This window comes from Elaeis guineensis, chromosome 8, assembly GCF_000442705.2.
Source record: "Elaeis guineensis isolate ETL-2024a chromosome 8, EG11, whole genome shotgun sequence".
In the NCBI taxonomy this organism is placed as follows: domain Eukaryota; kingdom Viridiplantae; phylum Streptophyta; class Magnoliopsida; order Arecales; family Arecaceae; genus Elaeis; species Elaeis guineensis.
The window spans coordinates 8,717,953-8,741,628 of NC_026000.2; the positions used below are offsets into that span (position 1 = coordinate 8,717,953).

General features: G+C 38.7%; 3 protein-coding genes across 4 annotated transcripts; 2 read left to right on the forward strand and 1 right to left on the reverse strand.

Annotated features, from left to right (window-relative positions):
- Positions 1-724: 724 nt before the first annotated feature.
- On the forward strand, positions 725-2,305 carry LOC140851131 (uncharacterized). Its single transcript, XM_073242681.1, has one exon. It carries the CDS (start codon positions 739-741, stop codon positions 2,083-2,085), a length of 1,347 nt encoding a protein of 448 aa, XP_073098782.1. The 5' UTR covers positions 725-738; the 3' UTR covers positions 2,086-2,305.
- Positions 2,306-8,186: 5,881 nt separating this feature from the next.
- LOC105050399 (plant intracellular Ras-group-related LRR protein 1) lies at positions 8,187-11,660 on the forward strand. Of its 2 annotated transcripts, none has more exons than XM_019852074.3 (4): positions 8,187-8,228; positions 8,464-8,626; positions 9,075-9,244; positions 10,623-11,660. In XM_019852074.3, exons 2-4 carry the CDS (start codon positions 8,471-8,473, stop codon positions 11,320-11,322), a joined length of 1,026 nt encoding a protein of 341 aa, XP_019707633.1. In that variant the 5' UTR covers positions 8,187-8,228; positions 8,464-8,470; the 3' UTR covers positions 11,323-11,660. The 2 variants fall into 2 exon arrangements, with proteins under 2 accessions (XP_019707633.1, XP_019707632.1); XM_019852073.3 differs by having other exon boundaries at positions 8,190-8,309.
- A 4,672-nt stretch (positions 11,661-16,332) lies between these two features.
- LOC105050398 (probable WRKY transcription factor 17) lies at positions 16,333-17,732 on the reverse strand. The gene is made up of 3 exons (XM_010930396.4): positions 16,971-17,732; positions 16,759-16,884; positions 16,333-16,660 (listed from the first exon to the last, which is right to left on the reverse strand). The coding sequence occupies exons 1-3, from the start codon at positions 17,603-17,605 to the stop codon at positions 16,495-16,497; spliced, it is 927 nt and encodes a 308-aa protein (XP_010928698.1). The 5' UTR covers positions 17,606-17,732; the 3' UTR covers positions 16,333-16,494.
- Between the last annotated feature and the right edge of the window lie 5,944 nt (positions 17,733-23,676).

The following is a 23,676-nucleotide window of genomic DNA, read 5'->3' on the forward strand; positions in this document are numbered from 1 at the left end:
TGCTATGTTGATTGACCCGATAAATATTAAATATTATTTTTTAATTTCTATAATCTGTGATCACCATGAGTTTGACTCTATAGGATCATGGGAAAAAAAAATTTGGATAGAAATGAAAGAAGATGTTGATGACTTCATCTTGTTATTTATTTATTTTATCTTCTACTTATAAATTATAGCTTAATTTAATTTTCTTTGTAGATTATCAAAATGGCCTCTGTTGAGGGAAGTATGCCATCCATGGATGATTCAAGTAATACTTCATCCACTCAAATAACTGGGGTTAGAGGTAAAAGTGATCCTGCATGGAATCATTATAGAGAAGCTCCTGAACTTAGTGGTAATACCAAAAGGATGAAGTTGGCATGCTTGTATTGTGGAAAGTCATTTGCTGGTGGTGGAATCAATCGCTTCAAACAACATCTTGCGGGAGTAAAAGGAGAAGTAGAACCATGTCGCAAGGTGCCGGCGGATATTCGCCATCAAATGATACAAAATATTCAAGCTATTAGTGAGAAGAAGAAAAGAACAAAGGAAATGGGTGAAGATTACAATCCCTTTAGTGCAAGGCATAAGGAACATGAGGAACAAGTATATTATAGGCAATTAGGTGAAGATGATGACATACAAGAAATTCCTCCCTCATCAAACAAGTCTACGGGTAATGTATTACCTACAAGAGGTAAAAATATAGAAGGTGGAAAAGGAAAACAACTAGGAACAATTGGAAATTATTTCATGCCCAGAACAACTCCTGGTGCTCAACCAACTATAAAAAGCTTGTTGCAAAACAAAGAAGCAGTTGAAAGGTGTGATCTTGCAGTGGCAAAATGGATGATAGATGCATGTGTGCCATTTAATGCTGTCAACTCTAAGTATTATCAGTGCATGATAGATGCAATAGCTAGTATGGGGCCGGGTTACAAAGCTCCAAATTTTCATTCTGTTCGTGGTTATTTGTTAACCAAGAATGTTGATGAGGTGAAAAAGTATGTTGAAAGCTTTCGTGCCACATGGAAGAAAACAGGATGCACAATCATGGCTGATGGATGGACAGATCAGTGTAGGAGAACTTTGATTAATTTTTTAGTTTATTGTCCTAGAGGGACCGTATTTTTGAAAAGTGTGGATGCTTCAGATACCTCAAAGACAGCTGATATGTTGTATAAGTTGTTCAAAGAAATTGTCATGTCCGTTGGTTTTGAAAATGTGGTTCATGTAGTGACTGATAATGCTGCAAACTATGTTGCTGCAGGTAAAAAGTTGGAGCAAGACTTTCCTACACTTTTTTGGTCACCTTGTGCTGCTCATTGTCTTAATCTCATCATGCAAGACATTGGCAAGTTAGTTTCAGTGAAGAACACCGTAGCCCATGCTGCAGATATCACAAAATATATTTATAATCATTGTTATCCTTTATATTTGATGAAAAAATTTACTGGTGGAAAGGAGATAATTCGTCCGGCACCTACACGTTTTGCTACCAATTTTATTGCTTTACAAAGCATATTGGGCCACAAAGATGCATTAAGAGCAATGGTGACTTCTAGAGAGTGGACAACTTCAGCTTATGCTAAAGATAGTAAAGGAAAAAAGCTCACCGATGACGTGCTTAATTCTCTTTTTTGGAATGAATGTGCTACCATTGTTAAACTAACAGAGCCTTTAATTCGAGTTTTGAGGATTGTTGACAGTGATGATAGACCTTCAATGGGTTACTTGTATCATGCTATGCATCAAGCTAGAGATGAAATGATCAAGAGATTTAGAAGGAGAAAGATTGTAGTTGAACCTTATTTGAGAATAGTTGATTCTCGGTGGGATTTGCAATTACACCAAAATCTTCATGCAGCTGGGTTTTGGTTGAATCCCTGTTTTCAATATGACTCAGAACTTATGGATAAACATCCTCGTAGTGTTTCTGGACTCTTAGATGTCATAGAGAGATATTTATTTGGTAATCCAACCTTGCAGGGGAACTTAACTAATGAGATGAGATTATTTAGAAATGCAGAAAATGACTTTGGACGCTCATCGGCTATAAATGATCGAAGTCGCTTGGCTCCAGATAAGCTTGTTCCTTAGTTATGTTCTTATGCTTTCATTAGTTTTATTGATATAAAATTTTTTCAATTACATTCTATTTTAACAAATATAATATTTTGTATCTAGATGAATGGTGGGTCACCTATGGAAGTTGTGCACCTAATTTGCAAAAGTTAGCTATTCGTGTTTTAAGCCAAACTTGTAGTGCATCCGGGTGCGAGAGAAATTGGAGCATCTTCGAACATATTCATTCTAAAAAGAGAAATAGGTTAGAGCATCAAAGGCTTAATGATCTAGTATTTGTGCACTACAATTTGAGACTACAACAAAGGTAATTTTATTGTGAATGATATCCAATTGCTTGTATTTATTTTTTGTTATTTAATTTTCAAACTAACAAATATTAAATACAGATTTTATTTCAAGGGTCGCAACTATGATCCTATTGACTTTGAATTGTTTGGTGATAATGATGCGTGGATATTAGTCGATAAGCCATCGGAGTTAACTAGTGAGGAATTAGAAACTTTTCACCGTGAATTGGCATCATGTTCTATTCAAGAAAATAATAATAATGATGAGCGAATTATTTTATTATATAGTTTATGAATAAAATATTATTATAATTTTATTACATATGATTTTTCTTTTTAACTTTTTGTTAAAATTATGGTTTTGTAGATATATTGAACTTGGAAGATTTGGATGGTGATGATGGTGAAAATGATGGAAATGATGCGAATAGGAGAGAAGATGGAGGAGATGAGAACATTGCAACTCAAGAAGATGTTTTTGCAAATATTGACATAAATTTCAGTCCATTAGCTTGAATTTTTATGTTGTGTACTTGTTTATCACTTTTAACTTTTTTTTTTTAAAGATATTAAAGTGAAATGTCGTACATTATTATGTACTTGTTTGTTAAAACTTTTCATTTTGCTAGCAGATGTGGATGGTTATGTTTTAAAGTTTAAACTACTAGTTATTATGCATTTATAACTTTATGCCATTAAATCTTTATATTCATCAATATTTTAGTCTAATTATTTGTATTTATAGGATTACAGTTTTGTTTCATTTGTATTTTGATACTTGTAGCATTGGAATATATATTATCAGGATTATTATTGTATTTCTGGATATAAACAGGTTATTAAATTTTAGATTTTATGATTTGTGCATTGACCCGCCGGTTCAACCGTTGACCCGACGGTTGGACCGCTGACCCATTAACCCGGTGCCTTATCCGGGTTAAGGTCCGGGCCGGGTTTAATAACTTTGCTAACAAGTAGGGGAAGCGTGTGAACCACTGTTATTAAACTTGGCCTGGACCTTAACCCGAATAAAGCATCGGGTTAGTGGATCAGCGGTCCAACCATCGGGTCAATGGTTAAACCGACGGGTCAATGAAGGAGGAGGAGGAAGATGCGAAGGGGGGAGAGAGCTGAGCAGAGAAGGCAGAGGGGGGAAGCGTACGGAGGAGGAGGAGGAGGCGGAGGGAGGAGGGAACGGAGCGGAGGAGGAGGCCGAAGGGGGAGGGGATCGAGCGTACGGAGGAGGAGAAGGAAGCGACGGAAGGGGGAGGGAGCCGAGGGAGGAGGAGGCAGAGGGGGAAGGGGGGAGGGAGTCGAGCGTATGGAGGAGGAGGAGATGGCGGAGGGGGGAAGGAGCCGACGGAGGAGGAGGCAGAGGGGGGAGGGGGTCGAGCGGAGGAAGAGGAGGCGGACGGCGGAGGAGGAGGAGGCGGAGGGCGAAGGCGGTCGAGCGGAGAAGAAAGAGGCAGAGGGAGGTCCGGACTCTGGAGGGGAGGGGGCGAGCAGAGGAGGGCGGTCGCGGACTCGCGGTTGGAGCCTTGGAGGAAGCGGACGGAGGAAGTGGTTGGAGCCTTGGAGGAAGCGGACAGAGCAGAGCTGCCGGACTCCGGAGATTTGGAAAAAAAAAAAAGAGTTAGATTACTCACCGGAGACGAAGAAGACTCGGTTCTCCTCCTTCGCTGCCGGCTGCCGTTGCTGATTTCGTCGCCGAGGGAAGATGGGCTGACTGGTTGAGGCTGGGCCGCTGGGGTTTGAGCTCGGGAACAAAGAGACGAAAGGACGACGGAAAGGGAAGTCGAACTGTCGATCGTGAAAATCAAAAAATTTTAATTTTTAATTTTACGGCTCAATCGGGTTAGACCGGGTCAGACGGTTCACGATTCAACCGACCGATTCATACGGTTTTAACCGGATTTTAAGCATAAATGGTTTAATTAGATAACCGGTCCGGTCTTCTGATCGGGTCATCGAATTTTTGGTCCAATCGGCCGAGCCGGGCCGGGTTTAATAACAGTGGTGTGAACGGTGGATCGGGATGCCGCTTCCCCGTAGGACCGGAGCTCAGTTCAATGATTGACGCCAGCTTCTCATAGAAACGGCTGAGGGTGCCGATTTCGCTTTATATGAATCATGAAGTACCGTAGTCCCTGGTGGCAAATCATGGATAATTCTCTCGAGCGAATTCTGTGTTCTCACGGAACATGACCTAGAAACACAACTTCCTCGAATCCTAGCCATACATCTCCATGATCCTCTCCTTTCTTCCTCTAGCTAATAAGAGCTTGTCATCTCAAATTGATTTTAGCCACTTTCAAAGAGCTTTCATCATGACTCTTAAATCTTCTTCTCTCTCTCCTATGACTTCCTTGCATTCTAACCCTTGAATCTAACACGTTAACGTAAATGATTTTTAATCTAGTGACAATCCTTGCATCAAAGACTATCCTATCTCTCATTGAATTTCAAAGAAATTAGGATGTATGAGGGAGATTCTACCAAAACTCCTACTTGAAATCCTAACCTTCACCCCCTACATACACCATGCTTTCTTCTACTTCTACCCAAGCTCCAGAAGTTCTAACATTTATTCCTGCTTAATCTCTTGCAACTAAGAAAGAAGGAGCATCAACAGGGGTACGTTGGGCACTACATGTCTCTCTTCTCCTCTTATGCTCTTTTTTTTTTTTTCATTGCATCTCAGCATGAAACTCTAGTCTAGATATAGGACGTCTATTTGTCTCCAAGGCGTTCTTCATGAAGGGGATGTGGGTTGTACCTGGAGTCCTTTCCACCACTAGTGCAGATCCAATTTAAAGATGGATCCCTCTTAGATTTCTAGCTCACCTCAAACTAAAAGATGACTTCTACGCTTATGGCATAGTCTACAGTGGCAACTCCAATAGAGACAAGATTTTGCTTCTAAGCATAAATTAAAATATAATCAATTTCTTGCATCTCTTCTTGCTACTAGATTAGAGTTTTCATTTCTTATAGCAATAGCTATTAGTAGTATCTTGGTTTCCTATTTCATTTCCTTTCTAATATCTTGATAAGAAGATGTTGTCCTCCCATATCCACCATCTGACCCTTGTTCTCCATTAAAGACCATTTAATTGTATCTTGATTTGACCATATAATAGTAGTAGTAGTTATTGTTATTATTATTGTTGTTATTGTTATTCTCGTTCTTTTTCTTATTATATATTATTATGAATATGAGCATCCTAAACTCCATAAGATAAAGATGTGAAAATATGGTGCTTATTTTTTTTTATTTTTTTAAAAAATATATCCTAGCAAAGTGATCAGGATTGGTTGTAGAAATACCCTACCTCTTACATTTAAGGCATTGATTATTAAGTCTATATCATCCCCAATTCAAGGTTGAATTAGAAAGGTCCAATATCCAATCATCCATCTATTGCAATGGCCATTATTGAATTGCTCTAGATGAATCCAAACTCTTGATATATTTTTTAATTATACTATAATTGAAGGGCTAACGATGCTAAAGAGTTTGCAAGGGCTGTGTTCTGCCCAATAAACCATGCCCTCATCATTTATGACCTTTTTCATCGAAAAGCATGCAGGTGGAAATATTCCGTGGGAGGCCAATTTCATTAAAAAAAGTAGCCCGAGTTGTTTTGTGTCTATGGTTGATACTCCATCTGGTGCATTCAACTAGAGAGAGTCGGACTAGGTCTCCTTTTAAAACGTGATGGGCCCTTACTTTTGGTTTCATATTTCTTGATCTAACACAAATGGGTACAACAAGATCTTACTAGGTTTGTATATTAATCTCATTTCATGACATATAGGTCTCCTTTTAAAACGTGATAGGCCCTTACTTTTGGTTTCATATTTCTTGATCTAACACAAATGGTTACAACAAGATCTTACTAGGTTTGTATATTAATCTCATTTCATGACATATACCAAACTCTGCATCTCAAATTTGGCTGCAACCCAGGAAAGAATAAAACTGAGTGCAAGTTGAGTTAGACTATATCATTTGTTATCAAAAGATGAGGCCAAAACACAGTTCAGGTCATTGATGGTCACCTGAAAGCAATGTAGATGGCAACATGTGATGGATGGTAATATTTACATGAGTTCATATCTTACATTGCATATTGCTGTCGGACGATTACCATAAAGCAGATCATGACTGGCACGTCATGTGCTATGTATTGCAAGTTGTGCATGTTTGAGAAACCATCCATAAACTAAAATGGTGTCCATGACGGATGTAAAATTGGAACAACGAAGTCAAACATTTGGTTCAACCCATTTGCAACCTTACAATGCATTAAATTGCAGCCTCCAAAGTTCCAAATTGGGGGAGGATGTCAAGGGGGCAGGTGGCGACCACGTTTTAAGAGGATTTGATTCGTTGGAGAGCATGTGATGATCCACAGGCGTGCGGCGAGGACGGTCAGCTCTGTACTTCTGTCCTAACAGCAAACACACAGCTCGACATCCTCTAATCCACTGTCCTCGCGGCCGTTAAATAACTGGACGACGCTTTGCTGGTCTGGCATGCGGTCTCTCATGGGCCCCACTAGTCAATCCCTTCCGTCAAACAGCTTGGGTCCCACCATTTGGACGGGGCGATCGATGTTCCATGGTAAGCCTCCAAACTCCTCAATAGGAATAGAAATCTGAAATCACAACGGGTAGCATATTCATAAAATTTATTAAAAATTTCAAACTCACCGCAATAAAAATAATAAAGCCATACGATATCCAAAACTATCTGACTAATCTTTATTCAAATCAGATTATTTAAACCGAAGAAGATGCATGATTTGAAATTTAAAAACAAAAAGATAAAAAGATGAAAGGTGTATAATGACCTGAATATAAGTAATAGCAAGTAAAATCAATAATACATCAAATTTTTAATTAAATTTGAATAAATGATCATATCCACAATATTAATACTAAATTTATAATTTTTTCACCTTCTATTATATATTTTTTGTTATAAAATTTTATATAAAATATATATCATATCAAATTATATTTGGATAGCCGGTACTCAAAAGTCAAATCTCAAATCCATTTTAATTCCTAACGAGTTTATTTTAAATTTCAAATCCTTTTCAAGTTACGTAGGTTTTATTAAATCTATCATATTAGAATTCATGATGAGTCAGGTATAGAAAAATCATCTAGCTACCATCTCTAAATAGAATATATTTATGATTTGCTCAGGTGGAAAGAGTTGTATTTTGGAATAAAAATAGAAATGAATGATTATTGCTCCAATTATTTGATTGAAGGAAGCCGATTCTCATTACTATTATAAAAGAAATATAGAATGTCTTAATTTTTCAAAATCCAACCACAACACCCTTTTTAATATTCAAATCTCATCCTATCAAGTATATTTAAAAGATTAATCTTTCAAAAACATTACTATGTTTAATTAATTTTTTAAAAATATTTTTTTTATTTAATTAATTTGTTGAATCTGATCTCGATTGCATGAACCAAACAAGTCGGAAATACGATTGGATCGCCAAGTGCATCTTCAGTTTTTTTTTTTTTTGGCAGTTAATAATATATATATAATACATAATAATTATTTTGGTTCAGAGAGATAAATGCAGTCCCGTTATCCGCGGGCGACCGTTCCACCGGCCCCTCGAGGGGGTGAGAGAGTGGTGGCCCGGCCGTCGGGGCTGACTTTTCTTCGGCAAAACGTGCCCCTAGACAGTCTCGCGTCAGGCACACGTGTCAACACCCACGGTACATCCGTACGTACGCGGAAGCCCCTCCTCAATCTCCTGGTATTTAACGCCTCTCACCCCACCCGTGCCTCCCAACCGACACCCATTAATTCCTATTCCAAGCCCCCTCCCGGTATCTTGTTCCCACTTGTTGTTTCTTTTATTTTTTATTTTTATTTTTTTTGCGCGTTTAAATTTTCTTCACTTGGAAGAGGTGAGGCCTGGAATGAATAAGTTGGTCTGTTTTGATTATTTTCGTTGTTTTTAATGGAGTTCTCATGTGTTTTTGTGCTTATTTGTGTTGGTTTGTGGGTGGCTGGTTTCTGACTTTCTTGTTTTGTAATGGCTTTTTGGCGGGTGTGATGAAGAGAAGAGATGAGGATGGAGGGGAGGAAGATGGTGGCAGCAGGGGAGGAACTGGAGAAGGCCCAGAAGGTGGACCTCAGTGGATTGTCCTTGGACGCCCTCCCCAACCTCTCTGTCAACCTGACTTCTATCACCAAGCTTGACCTCTCCAACAACAATCTCGGGGTTAGCTTTCTCAGCATCATAAATCTTTCTTAATCTTTCCCCTTTCTCCTTGAGGAGTCGGCACCAAAAGCCATATTTGCTAAAAATGGGATCTTTAGTTAATATTTTGGAAAAGGACTTAATAGATAATGACCCATCAGGCTTTTCTTTTTTATAATTAGTCACTATTGTATGTTAGCTTTTTTTTTGAATTGGTATTTTTTTTTTATCTTTAGTAGAGAAGAAACATGAGCATTTTGATGTATTTCGGACTTCTTCCCAAAACTATGGATCTCCTGAGATGTATGATATCTTTTATATTTTCATTTTTCTGTCTGGATTCTTGTTGTGGTTAATATATCCCCCCCCCCTTTTTTTTTTGGCCTCCACTTCCATCAAAAAATAAAAATAAAATTGTTTAACGCTTCCCCTGTTGTCTGGTGCTTGTTGATTAATTGATGGGAAGCAGAGTATCCCCGAGTCGCTGACGGCGAGGCTACTGAACCTGGTGGTGTTTGATGTGCACTCTAACCAGCTGAAGGTGCTACCTAACTCCCTCGGGTGTCTCTCCAAGCTCAAGGTCCTCAATGTCTCTGGCAACCTTATCGAGTCCCTTCCCAAGACCATCGAGGACTGCCGGTAAACATAAAAACCCACAACCTTAGCCTCGATCCTCAAGTTCTTTATTTTGCGCCATTTCTTAAAATATATCGAGTACCATGCAAGAAAGAGTACGTGGTTCCAATGGATACAGCGTCATCCGTCTTCAGAAAATATTTGTTATGTTTCTGTAAGAAGAGAGAGCAACATAAGGTGTAAAGAAAGAAGAGTGGTTCAAATAGAAATAGCATCACTTATTTTTACAAAAAAAATATCTTGTTTTTATAAGAAAAATAAAGAGGGCGACATGAGGTGTAAGAAGTTATTAGGAATTAATTATTATTCATTTCGGTAATTGAAAGAAGATTGTCTGTAAGCAACATTATCGTTGTTTTCTTCTTTTCCCAGTAGACGAAAGCGATAGCAGAAGGCATTTCAGGTACTATAATTTCTTAAGTCTCATTCTATATGATCTATTAACAATTATTTATAGTGAACTATGAATGATACTTTATGTATTGATTACTATAACTGAATTATAAATATAACCAACATATATATCATGTCCAATTGGGGGAAAAAAAAAGCTAGTATTTATCAAAAATAGCATCCAATTGGTATCAAGCAATGCCTGATCTCTGAAATTCTAAACAGGAAAATGGGTAAGGTCTAAACGGCCAGTGTGCATTTGAGATTAGGTCTGGATGATTGAGAGGAAAAAAAAATATTATTGTACAAAGTAGGCTTTCCAAATTTCCTATCGTTAGGGGGTGCAGAAACAAATTATGGAATATAAACTAGCATTTTCAGCTTTTAGATGATGGTGATGATTATTATTATTATTATTATTATTATTTTGAGAAGTTGGAGGACGTAAGGCGCTTCCCCCTGGACATATTGACAAAATATTAAATATTAGCTTTTAGATGATTATTGTTCAAGGGTAATGGCGTTGAGGGTTGCAGAAATTGTTTATACGTTTGAAGGCCGCTTTATAATGGATTCGGTATTCTTGGAAGTATATTTTGATAGTGAGGTTTACGGAGGCAAATAGGAGAGCCAGTATCATTTCCTACGTACGTAACTATGATATGAAATCGCTCCCTTATTCTTCTACCACTACTCTCTTCGAACTAGGACTGATTTAGTTCTTCACTTGTTTTGCAACTCTAAGCACCTTAAAATTAGTTTCTTCTTATAATTAATTGGCAATTATTTTGGAAGTAGTGCATCTATCCATGAAGGAGTACAAAAATTAAGCATAAATCCTAACCCATGATCACTTTAATTTCAACTGAAGGAAAACACCATGCAAACCTACTGCTCCCTTTCATTCTTCTTATCAATCAATTTTGGTCTGTTAGTTTTAGTAAGAATGTAGTAACACTCCTTATAACCATTCCCTCACTTTTAACAGGGCCTTGGAGGAGCTGATAGCCAACTTCAACAAGCTATCCAAGCTTCCGGATACCATCGGCTTCGAGCTGACCAACCTCAGGAAGCTCGCCGTAAACTCCAACAAGCTGGCGTTCCTTCCCAACTCGACCTCCCACCTGACCTCCCTCCGAGTCCTCGATGCCCGCCTTAACTGCCTTCGCTCCCTGCCTGATGACCTCGAGAACCTCACCCGCCTCGAGGTCCTAAACGTGAGTCAGAACTTCCAGTACCTCCAGTCCCTACCTTTCTCCATTGGCCTCCTCGTCTCCCTGGTCGAGCTCGACATCAGCTACAACAAGATCACCATCCTGCCCCACTCCATGGGATGCCTCACCAAGCTTCGTAAATTCCATGCGGAGGGCAACCCGCTCGTGTGTCCCCCCATGGAGGTCGTGGAGCAGAGCGTGGAGGCCGTTCGAGAATACCTCGGTGCAATGATGATGAAGGGGAGTGCAGTCGGCTCCAATTCGATGAGGAGGACGAAGTGGATCGGAAAGCTGGTGAGATGTGGGACATTCAGTGGTGGGATGATACGGAGCAATGTGGGGATCGGAGATGAGAAAGATGGGTTCTTGCTGTCGGATTACCGTTCGATTGATGGCATCTCATCCCCGAGGTACGTGGGAATGTTCTCGCCTCGTCGACTCTTCTCCCCATTCAGAGCTTCGCCACGAAGGTAAAAGCACTTCGCATAGAGCCTGCAGCCTGTTTCTGGTTATGAGACATGAAACATGAAATCAGAGTTCTATGGTGAAATAACGGGATTGAGGAATAGTCATGAATTAGGCTGCCCACAGGACTGCTCTGGAGTAAGAATGTGAAGAGTTTCTTCGGTGCAGGCAACTTCTTATATATACTAGGATTGTAAGATACCTGTGACGTGAAGGTGCTGCCCCTTGTCGTTGGACAATTTTTTTTGAAATAGAACTGGAATGCTAGGCCATCATTCTGTAAACACAAGCGGGAACATCAGTGAAGTGTGTAAATTTGTGAAGATCTATATATGTTTTTGTCCTCATGGAATGGCTTTTTATGGTGATGATCGGATGATAGAAGCTCTAAATAAAAAATTTATTCTTTATCGTGTACTGGCTTCGTTCAGTGTCTTATTCCCTTCTATTGTTCGAGAAAGAGTAGCTGCTTCATTGAAAAGGTGGAGAGAGAGAGCCTGCAGCATGTGAGAAGCTTTGGTGAAAAGCGCCTCTGAATATAATAAAATTGAAACGCGGTAGAACTGTAGAACCGAGAAGGCGACATGAGTGATCAACTATAAGTAAATTTACAGGCATGACATCTGTAGGAGCTTGAGAAACGAAGCATGCTTGTTAATCTCTCTCCAGAAGTTCACGAAAGAGGAAGATTAAAGAACCCAGCGTTCAGCTTTCTGGGTCAAATCTAAGTTGGGATCCTTCTTTGCACCCCAGAGACCACTGCATATTTGGATGGTGGACACACATTGCCTGTGTCGAAAATGGATGGCTTGCTGATATCTCAACCCATCATCTTTAGTAAACTAGGCATGTTAGCAGCCAACAAGATAAGCGACAACCATCGATCCATCTTCAAGATGCATGGGTGATATGTCGCGTATCCAAACATGCACCAACAGAACACTCCATCATTCTATCCCGTATACTTTCTGGTGTGTAGGTAGGGTTTGATTCCATAATTCTGAGGCGCGCAAATACACTTTTCAACTTATATATATATGCATTTATGTATGTTATGCATACGTATATATATATTGACTGTATGGAGAGATGCCCAAAACTTATATAATTAAATCGAGTTCTTGGCTAGATGAAAATCTTACGTGGAATAGAAAGAAATATTGTCTTATAAAGGAGAATTTTATATAAGTTCAAATTGCTGTTTAATTATTTAACTCTTCCCTGATTTATAAGTTTGATAATCTAATAAAGTTCGATGCAACAATAAAAGATTGCCAGTATAGAAGTCTATCATATCGTAAAAATATATGAGGGAAAATAGTTGATTTTAGTGAAGAATATAAAATGGTATGTACTGTTATCATCTAAGAACACCAAGAATTAATACATCAATCACTGAGATACTCGATTAAAAATAATAATACATGTGCTTTTATTTTGAGAAACTCTATAAATAAAAAATTGGTTTCTTATCAAAGTATATCGTCTCCAAAACAGCAGTAAATCCAACATTTGATATCTAGTTTTAACTATCTATCGCTTGACATGATTAATCGTGGCCACCTACTCATCAAGCTTCAGGTCTCTCTTGATCAGTCAGAGAGATCTTTAATATACTATGAAACCCATGTACACACTAAAATAAACTTTGTTATTCTCGTCATATAAAACCATCATGACAGAATATGAGTTAATTAATAGTTATTGTAAGGTTCCTGCTATATATATATATATCTTATATATATATATCTATAAGAAACCAGGAGAGCTCCGAAAAGAAATTATATCAGATAGATATAGAGAGAGAGATGTTTGCGTTATGCAATTTTTGTAGACGTGCGCGGGCCTCGGCCCGTGGGTGAGACTTGAGAGAGAAAACGATAGGTTGGCCATTGCATGCTTTCCGCTGGGCCACTGGCTCGTTAATTGGTTCTCCATGCAATGGCATAGGATTGATAATTTTCGACACGATCCATTGACACAGATACGACATGACATAAATAGATTTGGATTTGTAATAAATAAATTCAGATCATAAATAGATTGATCCATTTATGACACGATAAATTCATGTCTTAAGCAGATTAACCCGCATAACCCGTTTTGATCTGTTTAAATAAATAGGTTAACGGGTTACACAACATGTTTAAATATATTTAATATTTTTTTTAAAGATTATTTAAGAGCAAATGAGAAAAATCAAAAAATTATAATCCTAATCTAAAACAAACAATGGTGAAATTCAGAGCTGTGAATTAGTATAGTAGGTTACTAAATTATTTTTATATAATTTTAATTTTTTGACTCAATTTTTATTATTTTAGTTAAATTTTGTGAATAAGTCAAATAGTTAAACGGATCATAGGACGGATCGTGTACCTGTTTGATCCATCAACATGATTATTAATCGTATCAGATGGATCATGTTGTGTCAATCCGTGTATATTCATATCATGTTTATATTTCACAGGTCGACCCGTTTAATTAAATGGATCATGTTCGGATGGAGCTAATCTGTGTTATACCTCTAGATCGGCATGATCCTCTAGATCGACACGATCCGTTTATGATCCATAAATACGAATTACCAGCCCTATAATGGCACCTCAAAGTTAGTAAGTTGTTGCTATCAAATTGTTCAAGTCCTTTCGTCTCCAAGTGAGAATCAGGAGAAAGGTGGACCTCGGAGAGACAGGGACCATAAACATTAGAGGAGATTAAAGTCATGAAATAAAGTACTCCAACCTCCAACAACCCAAGGGATAGGGCGCCATTACTGGTCTCTATAAACGTTCCTTCGTGGCAGTGGGGCCGACCCAGAGACTAAACCAAGAACTATCTTGACCGTACTCTCACATCCACAGTACTCTTAGGCCAGCAAATGAAATTGCCCCAGAACTAGAGGACATCTAATTGGGTTGTGCTGCTGTAGAGTCTCCTATTTTCTCAGCATTCTGAGCTGATAGCTCAATTTGGGTCCGGCTTCAGAATTTGACTCCAGAACCAACCTCGCCTACTTCTTGCAATCAAGTGTTTCTTCCCACTTTTCTCTAGAGGATTGGGGATCTTTTACATCTCCTATTTGGTTTAAGTTCGGATAACTACAGAAAAACGACGGAGGATATAAAATTTAGAACAGAAAGGAAAAGACAAGGACAAAGCTGAACAATGGAGCTTTTCATATACAGTTATTTTAATTTGCTAGTGGTTCAAGTCAAATGCAGCACAGTAGAACCATTGAAAACATCTTGGTTTGGTCTGAATGCAATGCATAAAGGCAATATAAATAATGGGTCCCCTTGACCCTTCACCAAGCACTAACTACAATAATTGATCAAGTGGTCATTATATATTACCTACATGGTAGGTGGAGGACTTCTACTGCAAGCTGCCTCTAAGAATAATATTCTATGTGCGGGTCCATTATGGATTCATCATCCAGAAATCCGACTATATTATACTAGATTGCTCCTATGTTCTTCCAAAAGCCCATTCTTATTTCCTTCCACTTGGAATAATGTTAGTCTGGACGAAACCACGAATCCAAACTTAATTCAATCTCTTGCTCTGCATTGGAAGGTTCACAATATCTGGTTTAAAGTCGGAGAAAGCCCATTGGAAGGTCCAATGAGCAGCTGATCAACAGAAGCTTCTTGAGTAAACGATAATAAAATCGATAATTTTACAGCATGATTGTTTTAGCTAGTGCCCTGTAATTGACCACTAATACCATATTACCATACTTAGCTGACGACTCACCTATAAATCTAATACCACCATCACTTAGACTTTCCTAAGCAAAGTTTTTTTTTTTGATGATTAACTTTCCTAAGCAAAGTTGACCTACACTCACATGTTGGTTGGTTATTATATTATCACATTTTAAAACTAGTGCTGTAATGCAATTCCCTCCAACTCTCTTTTTTTTATCGTGTCCCATAAAGAGTATAGCATTAGAAGTGTACAAATTCTGGGTTGATAAACTAAACTACTATGCTTGGTGACTATCCACTTACAAGTCTACTAGCAACGTAGTTCAGACTTTTCTTAAAGCACGGTTGACCTACCCTCACATGCTGGTTCATAATCATGCTGCCATATTTCAAAGTTAGTGCTGTAATAAAATGAGCATTGGTTTACGTATCTACCTATTTTACGGTGTCTTGAAATATTGGTTAATTCAGTAATTACGATCTTGAAGGATGGATATAGTAATATATTAGCATACCGGACATAACTGCCTAAAATCCGATTGCACGAATTCTAATTCCAATAATTTCATGAGTCCACGGCTTGCACGAGACAGATGTACACGTGGCATCTTGAACACCCCTTCTGGTGCGCACCTGGCATAAGTCAAAATTATACTTCTCACCAGAAATGAATTTTTTTTTTTTTTTTTGGTGATGAAAGCAGCAATAATTTGTATATGAAAACAAGTTGACACTGTAGAAACTCCTGGTTTTGAGAACAAATAATAACTTGGGGGTTTTAAAAGAGTGAAGAAATTTTTTGAGAGTAGTCGAGTCTAACAAATAATTTTGCTTCAAGCTAGCATAATTGACAACGGAGCCGTGTCATTGCAAATGTTCACCTAATTAGATTCCATTTTTCCAAACAAATGCGGATTGGATATACTAATTTTGGCCGAAAGGACTCCACCCCTAACGCGTCCATCAATTGCCGGTCTAAATTTAACATCCAACTATGACTTCGCCCCACCAACGCTCCGATGCGGCATAAAAGTCAAGACAGAGGAAGATAAGCGAGACATTGGTCAACAGAAGGCAGGCAGGATTAGCTGGACAGGGGGCCCCACCGCCACCCATCTTTTGACTGCTACGCAACGTTACGGTCGGTCCCGTAGACCACGTCTTTTTTTTGGAACCCACGACACCGGACTCCAAATTGCTAGGCTTTAAATCCGCTTCAATCGCAGCACGGAAAAGTCTCAAAAAAGCATATGGACTTCAATCCCACGGCCCCGTTCCCAACCGACCTCTGGCGCAAATACTCGAATTTCCAATCCTAAAAATTTCTTTATCTCCTCAAAATTTTTTACAAAATCATAAAAACAGAGACATTTAAAGGAAAACAAAAAAAAGACACACAGGGCGACATCACATTGACGGGAAAACGAGATGGACGGTCTTGATCACGCATCTCGGCATTCCTCCCATCTCAAGAAGACTCCACCATGAGCTTACGATCGGACAGCGGAACAGGGTTCTGGGTGTGCCGATGCTCTCCCTCATACGTTACGATCAGCATCGAAGGGTCGTCCGACGCCCTCTCCACATGCTTCCTCGCCGGACACCCCCTCACGCTGCTGCACTTGTAATATCCCCTGGATTTAGATGAAGAAAAAAAAATTAACGGACTTGATGAAGACCACGTCAGCAAACGAAAATCATCGGACGACTGAGAAGGGGGGAGCATAGTTACCTGGGATAAGGAGAACCCTTGATCGGCTTCTGTCCGTACTTCCGCCACGAGTATTCGTCCTGTGGGATATCCGCCATCCTCGAGCTTATCGCTGGCACTCGTATCGTCCTCTTTACCCGAGATTTCCTGATTCAGTTAAGAAGCATGCGTAGGTTAGACAAGAGGGCAGGAATTTGATAACATGCGCCGGTCAAAGGAGGTTTTCGCGTCACCTTCTCTTGGAGCAGTGGCAGCGAACGCCGGAGGCAGCGTACTTTCCGGTAGCCACCTCAGAATGCGCGTGGCCGTGGCACTTCTTGTAGGAGGACGAGAGCGGCGGCTTGCCGGCGGAGGCCGCGGGGGCGACCGGAGGGAGGACGGACGAAACCTGCTTGCCGTTGGAGACGCTTCCGTCGCCGGTGATCGACGAGAGAAAGGAGGAGCTCGCCGACGAGAGCTGGCCCGAGATGCTGAAGTTCTCCTTTGAGTACTGGACGGCGGCTATCCCGGTGCACGGGGTCGGGTTGGGCTTGGTGAAGTCCAGGGTTAGGGCCTGGGGGGCCGGCGGAGGCGGAGGGGGCGGCTGTGGCTGCTTCGCCTGCGGCGGCGCCGCCGGGGAGAAAGTCAGGGGCTGCGCCGTCGGAGGCGGCCCTCTGCGGAAGCGGGCGTGGCCGGTCCGGTTGAGAATCGAGATGAACTTCTTGAACTTGGAGACCGTCTGATCGGCGATCTCCCTGCAGTCGGACGGCGATTTCTGGTGGGAGAGCTGGAAGACCAGGTGCTCCAAGCTCCCGAGCCCAGCGGAAGCCGCCTCCTGGATCGCGATCTTGTCGTCCATCTTCGCGTAGCCCATCAGGTCAACAGCCATCGGCGATCGACGAGATACGGGAAAGCCCTATGACTATGAGATCGAAATGAAACTAAGAACACTAGACGACCGTCAGAGAGACAAGAGGAAAGTGGGGAGACAGTGGGTTGGAGAAGGGGAGGATGGGAAGGGGAGACGGAGGGGACTGACTATAAGGGGAGAGGGGTGACCGGAGAAACCGGCTAGGAAATCTGACACAGGATTCTTAGTCAAAGGTGTCTTTAGATCGGACGGTTCTGATGAAATCGAAGTCCCATAGTTTGAAATTGTGCTGGGAATAACTCCGCATTGATTTGGTCCACGGAGACGCTGGCGGGAAGCGTCGCTCTCAAGGTGGACTCCTCTTCGTAAAGACGGGGTTCAGGTGCTCGTATCGCGAGGTATCCCAAATTCCCGTGACCCGACCCTCCAGTGATTTTCGTGAGATTTTTTACGAAAATCAGATCCAGCCACAGTATGTCCAATAACATAACATAAAATACAATTCAATCCACTAGACTGTTCATCTTTTAAAATATATATTTATTATAATATAAAAAAATATTTTTAATTTAATATTGATTATAAATCAAAAAAATATAATTTATACAAATCAAGGGCATTTCTCTCTTCATGAGAATCTATTATAGTTCTTCCTCGAGGAAGGTTGATGCAATGGGATAGCTCAGATCAACCACGATCGATAGGTTACTCTCTCTTAATTAAGAGATTATATTTTTACCTAGAGCAAACCGTGAGGCCCAAAGCAACCCCTCCAATCATCGAAACTATGGGATCGTAGGAGGATCATATAGTCAAAGCAGATAATATCTTCGACTGAGTTGGATGGCGCCTTTTAACGGCTCATTCTTTTGCAGATAAAAAATTTATCTGAGAATCTATATTTTTTTGAATAAATATTTTTTAAAAAAATATTTAGATAAGAAAATAATTTATCTATGTTCTTTTACCCATAGAAAATTGACTTCGAAATTTGTTGCCCATGTTCTTTTATATTACTACTTTCCTAGATAAGTTGATAAAATTTATCCATATTTTTCATAATATTCCTTATACTTTTTAGATTTGACTAAGTTATTAAGTATGGAATGATGGAGACATTGAAAATAAGGATGGATATTTTAGGTACAGTATTAAATACCTACTTTACTGGCTGATGGAAAAATAATTTAGCCTTCCTCTGGATGGATAAAACTTTTCTCCATTTTATGGGTAAATATTGCCCATGGTAAAGTAACTTATTCATCTTGAAAAGTGTAAAAATATGGGTAAGTTGGTCAATAAAAAAATTGATCAATTTTTTTATGATATTTATTCATAAAAGAATGACTCCTAAAGGACAAAATTATGAGACTCCAAATGACCGAGGCCCATTGAAGCCTAACACCTATCGAAATTCAAAGATGTTCGTGAACCAAAACAGATAATATCTCAAATATGTGAGAAAGGAGTTAACCTAACCATCCAAGCCATCCGACTCATTGACCGCAGCATTAGCTATCAGACCCCTTGACCGCAATATCGGCGTCATCTATGAGAATGCCTCCTGTCTACACATACTTCTTCTTGATCGGAGAATTATGTTGTAGTATAGAAAGGACATCTTTAGTCCTACATTGGTTGTGAGATATTGGTTTATAAGTCAAGAGAAAATATGGCTTATATGAATTGTAATCTTTTTTCCTCCATGAAATACCTTTTAAATGATAAAATCGTGAGGCTTCAAATGACCAAGACCCACTGAAGTCCAAAGATGGTTATGAGCTAAAGTAGACGATACCTCACGTATACAAGAGTGGATTAACCCAACCATCTGAACCATTCGATCTTTTGACCGCAATAATACTGAATAAATATTAAGGTGAAATTACGAAAAAAAATCTAAATATCATAGAGAAGTAGATGAGTCTCTAGTTGCATTTAGGGATAGCAACGGATAGGGTTTGGGTCAAGTATTATACTATCCATCTCCAAATCCAAACTTAATATCCTATACTTAAATCCTATCCGATATCCGATCGGATAAGAAAAAAGATATCTATCCCCATACCCAATGGGTTCGGGTATATCCATAGGTAACCCATTTTCCCATACCCAATCCATATCCGCCCCATACCCATCCCATATCCAAAAAAATAAATAAATAAAATAATTTTATGTATATTATCAATCAAAAATAAAATTATCAATTCAATATAGAACATAATTTATAAGTCCAGATTTATAAAAATCAAACATAGAAATAGAATTACATTTCAATATAGAGCAGATAAACAATCAAAATAATTTTTTACATATTATCAATCAAAACAGAATTACCAATTCAATATAGAACATAATTTATAAGTCCAGATTTATAAAAATCAAACATAGAAATAGAACTATCATTCAACATAGAACATAACCATTAAGTCCATTATTTCATCTATGAAAATTTAATATAGTGCTGAAAAAATAGTGAACTTGAATACCAAACTTTCATATAATTTTATGAGATGACAATCGCAACTCCACAAATCATTCAAGGCAAATAGTAGGCTCTGCAACAAGTGATCAAAAGAAATGAATATGTAATTAAGTAAATATATATTCGGGTATGGGTTCAGATATGGTTTCGGGTATTATCCATACCAATAGGTTCAGATCGATTTTGGATAAAAAATAGCACTATCCATATCCTATCCATACCCATACTATAATTTTTGGATTTTATCCAAATCTGATCAAACCCTATTTTTCAGATTTAATCGGGTTTGGGTAGGATGCATACCCATCGAGTCAGATCAATTTTGCATCCCTAATTGCATCATGTCGTTTTAGATCCAGCCAATACAGATACCAAACAAATCCTATGATGTTTATTGTTTAGTAAGCCCTACTAATTTTATATATATATATATATATATAATATTTAAAATAAAAAATTAGTGATAAATCTCTAGCACTATTTTCAACTTAAAAGCAGCTCCCCAAATAATTTTTATGTAACAATATCTACCCATTCCAAACATAAGTTAAGAGCAACTATTCATTTTGATTGAAATTATCCTTATATCCTTTAAAATACTACAGTATTATATTATCAAAGTATAATATTTTTTTACAATAAGATAGTATTATATTATATTAGTGTAGTATTCTTTTATAATAATACAGTATTATTTTATTACATTATATTAGTATAGTATTTTTTTATAATAATATAGTGTTGCTTTATTATTTATATTAGTATAATATTCTTCTACAATAAGATAGTATTACATTATCATAGTGTAGTATTCTTTTATTGTAGTATTACTTTACAACAATACAGTGTTGCTTTATAATGGTGTAGTATAACTTTATAATAGTATAGTGTTACTTTTATTATTATTGTGGGGTCTTACTGCCTCAGCCAATATCCTCGGGACTCATGCTTAGAAACTCTCAAGTTGACAAAAATACTGATGTGAGCCTTGACTCCTGACCTCATCAAGAGATCGAGCTCATTAAGAAATTGATCTCATCAAGAGGTCGAACTAATTAGAAAGCTAATCTCATCAGGAAGTCGAGATTATCAGCAAACCGATCTCATTAGGAGATCGAGCTCATCAGAAGGCCAACCTCATCAGGAGACCGACCTCATCAAGAGGTCGAGATCATCAGAAGAGCGACCTCATTAGGAAGTTGACATCATCAGAAGGCCAACGTCATCAAACGATCGACTTCATCAGAAAACTAACCTCATCAGGAAGTTGAGCTCATCAGAAGGTCAATCGCATCAGGAGGCCGAGCTCATCAGAAGGCCGACCTTATCAGAAAGTCAATTTCATCAGAAAGTCAAGTTTACCAAGAGACCGATCTCATCAGAAAGCCGACCTCATCGAGAGGCCAAAATCATCAGTTGGCTGATCTTATCAGAATGTCGACCTCTGACACGTGGTAATATCAAAAGGCATCAGCCTCATACCAATCTCTGAGCTGCTCAGTTTGTATTAGCGAGATATTGGTTTTAGTCGACCTACAGGAGAAATATTATCATATCACATCAGCTGATCTAAAGATTCATCATCACTGCTTTAAGCCACATTAGGTTATTACTGACCTGCCGATATATTACTCGATTCCCAACAAGGGGACATCAAATTTGACCAATCTCATCAGACTTAGCTGATCTCACTCTTAGAGCCAATAAGGTTTCAAGTCAGTTATCTTCCAACAATGCTACAGCTGTTTTTCAGCTATGTTACAGCTATTTCGGTAAAATAATCCACGATCTCCATGCAGCTGGCTATTCTGTTATAACAAACTAACAGCCTAATAAATTTCAAACAATCTAACAAATTCTAGGTAGTTATTTGTAACCATCTAACAAACTCATAACAGCCTAACAGTCTAAGCAAGCTCCCTCTATATAAAGGAGGGCAGGATATTCTCTAGAAGGTAAGTCAAGTCTGAACACACAGAGATAAAATTCTACTAAAATTTTTACTGAAGGAAACCAGTGTTCTCTTCATTTCTTTCTACTTTCACTCTCCTACTTCTTGCTTAATTTCTACTTCTCCATTTTCATCATCTCTTTTCAAGGCTCCGACTGACTTAAGCATTGGAGGGTCCTAAACTAGAGGGTACCTCATGGTTTCAGAACTTCTTTTGCAGGTTTGATCACGGTCTACATCGGCTCAATTCAGCTCTCAGCTCCTTAGTTTGATTCAAGACCAACTTCATACACTTACCTCTAGAGTCCTGCGGTAACAGATTGGCGCTAGAGGAAGAATTTTACCCAAAAGATTTCTGTGAAAATGGTGAACAAGAAGGCACAGAATCATTCCTTATCCACACCATCTTCTTCAGGAAGTGCATCAGAAGCTACTCAACCTCTAGTTGTGGTAGATCTATAATAATTTAATCTTATAGTTTAGCAAGTGCAAGCTCTTATGCTGCAGTACAATAGTTTCAACTTACCACAGAGCAGCAACGAGAGATCATGATGGAAATCGGGGGGCAGCTGAGAGTCCTCCGAAAAGGCAAAGACGGCTCTTTAGTCTCACATTGGTTGCGAGTCAAGAGAAAGTATGACTTATATGGATTGGAACCTACTCTCCCCATGCTGAAAGATAAAATCGTAAGGCTTCAAATGATCAAGACTTACTGAAGCCTAAGGCCCACTAAAGCCTAAAGATGGTCATGACCAAAAACAGACAATATCTCATGTATATAGAAGCAGAGTTAATCCAACCATCCAAGCTATCTGACCCTTTAATTGTAACAATATCCACCCAAATGAGATCATATATAAAAAATTATCCAAACGAAGTCATGAAGTCCAACCAAATTAGGATAACTTAGCATGAGACACCCGATCTTCAGATTGGACCTCACGATATGGGATATCCGATCTCCCGATTGGACCTCATAATATGGGATATCCGATCTCCGGATTGAACCTCATGATATAGGATATCCAATCTCCAGATTGGACCTTACAAATAAATAATATGAGACATTCGACTCCGAATTGGATCTCACGAATCTTTAATGTGAAATGCCTGATTTACAGATTAAATCTCACAAAATATCAACTTGATAAGTTTTGGCTTAAATTCTCAGACGACATGCCTTTGAAAAGAAAGGAGATGAAACATCTCAAGATGGAACTTTTGATGTATGGGAGGCTCGATCTATCCATGACGACATCGGATAGGTATTTCTTAAACCTCTATTACATTCAATTTATCAAGATCAGTTTGTTCTCAATTAATTGATTTAATTCTTAAAGTCATATCATTTTTAATGTTTTGAAGTTTACTTATTACATTAAGTTACATCGGCTTCATGATTGATCCAACCAAGGTCAGATAATGTTTATTATAAATATAATTATCTATGTCCTATATAGGACAGTTAAATCTGGATCAGGCTCTATAAAATTCGATCTTGACAAGATCCGAGGTCGTTTAAAAAATCTTTGACAAGATCCGAGATCGCCTCGATGAGATTCGAGGTGAAGAAATCTGATCTTGACAAGATTCGAGATCGTCCAAAAGATCCTTGATGAGATTTGAGGTTGCCTCGACAAGATCCGAGGTGAA

What these genes read in the sequence shown, in the direction of transcription:
- LOC105050398 (XM_010930396.4), bottom strand. Translation starts at nt 17,605, where the DNA reads ATGGCTGTTGACCTGATGGGCTACGCGAAGATGGACGACAAGATCGCG. An exon ending in TGCCACTGCTCCAAGAGAAG is followed by an intron (nt 16,885 to 16,970) that starts GTGACGCGAAAA and finishes TAACTGAATCAG; the next exon opens with GAAATCTCGGGTAAAGAGGA. An exon ending in AAGGGTTCTCCTTATCCCAG is followed by an intron (nt 16,661 to 16,758) that starts GTAACTATGCTC and finishes ATCTAAATCCAG; the next exon opens with GGGATATTACAAGTGCAGCA.
- LOC105050399 (XM_019852074.3), top strand. Translation starts at nt 8,471, where the DNA reads ATGAGGATGGAGGGGAGGAAGATGGTGGCAGCAGGGGAGGAACTGGAG. An exon ending in TCTCCAACAACAATCTCGGG is followed by an intron (nt 8,627 to 9,074) that starts GTTAGCTTTCTC and finishes GATGGGAAGCAG; the next exon opens with AGTATCCCCGAGTCGCTGAC. An exon ending in AAGACCATCGAGGACTGCCG is followed by an intron (nt 9,245 to 10,622) that starts GTAAACATAAAA and finishes CACTTTTAACAG; the next exon opens with GGCCTTGGAGGAGCTGATAG.
- LOC140851131 (XM_073242681.1), top strand. Translation starts at nt 739, where the DNA reads ATGCCCAGAACAACTCCTGGTGCTCAACCAACTATAAAAAGCTTGTTG.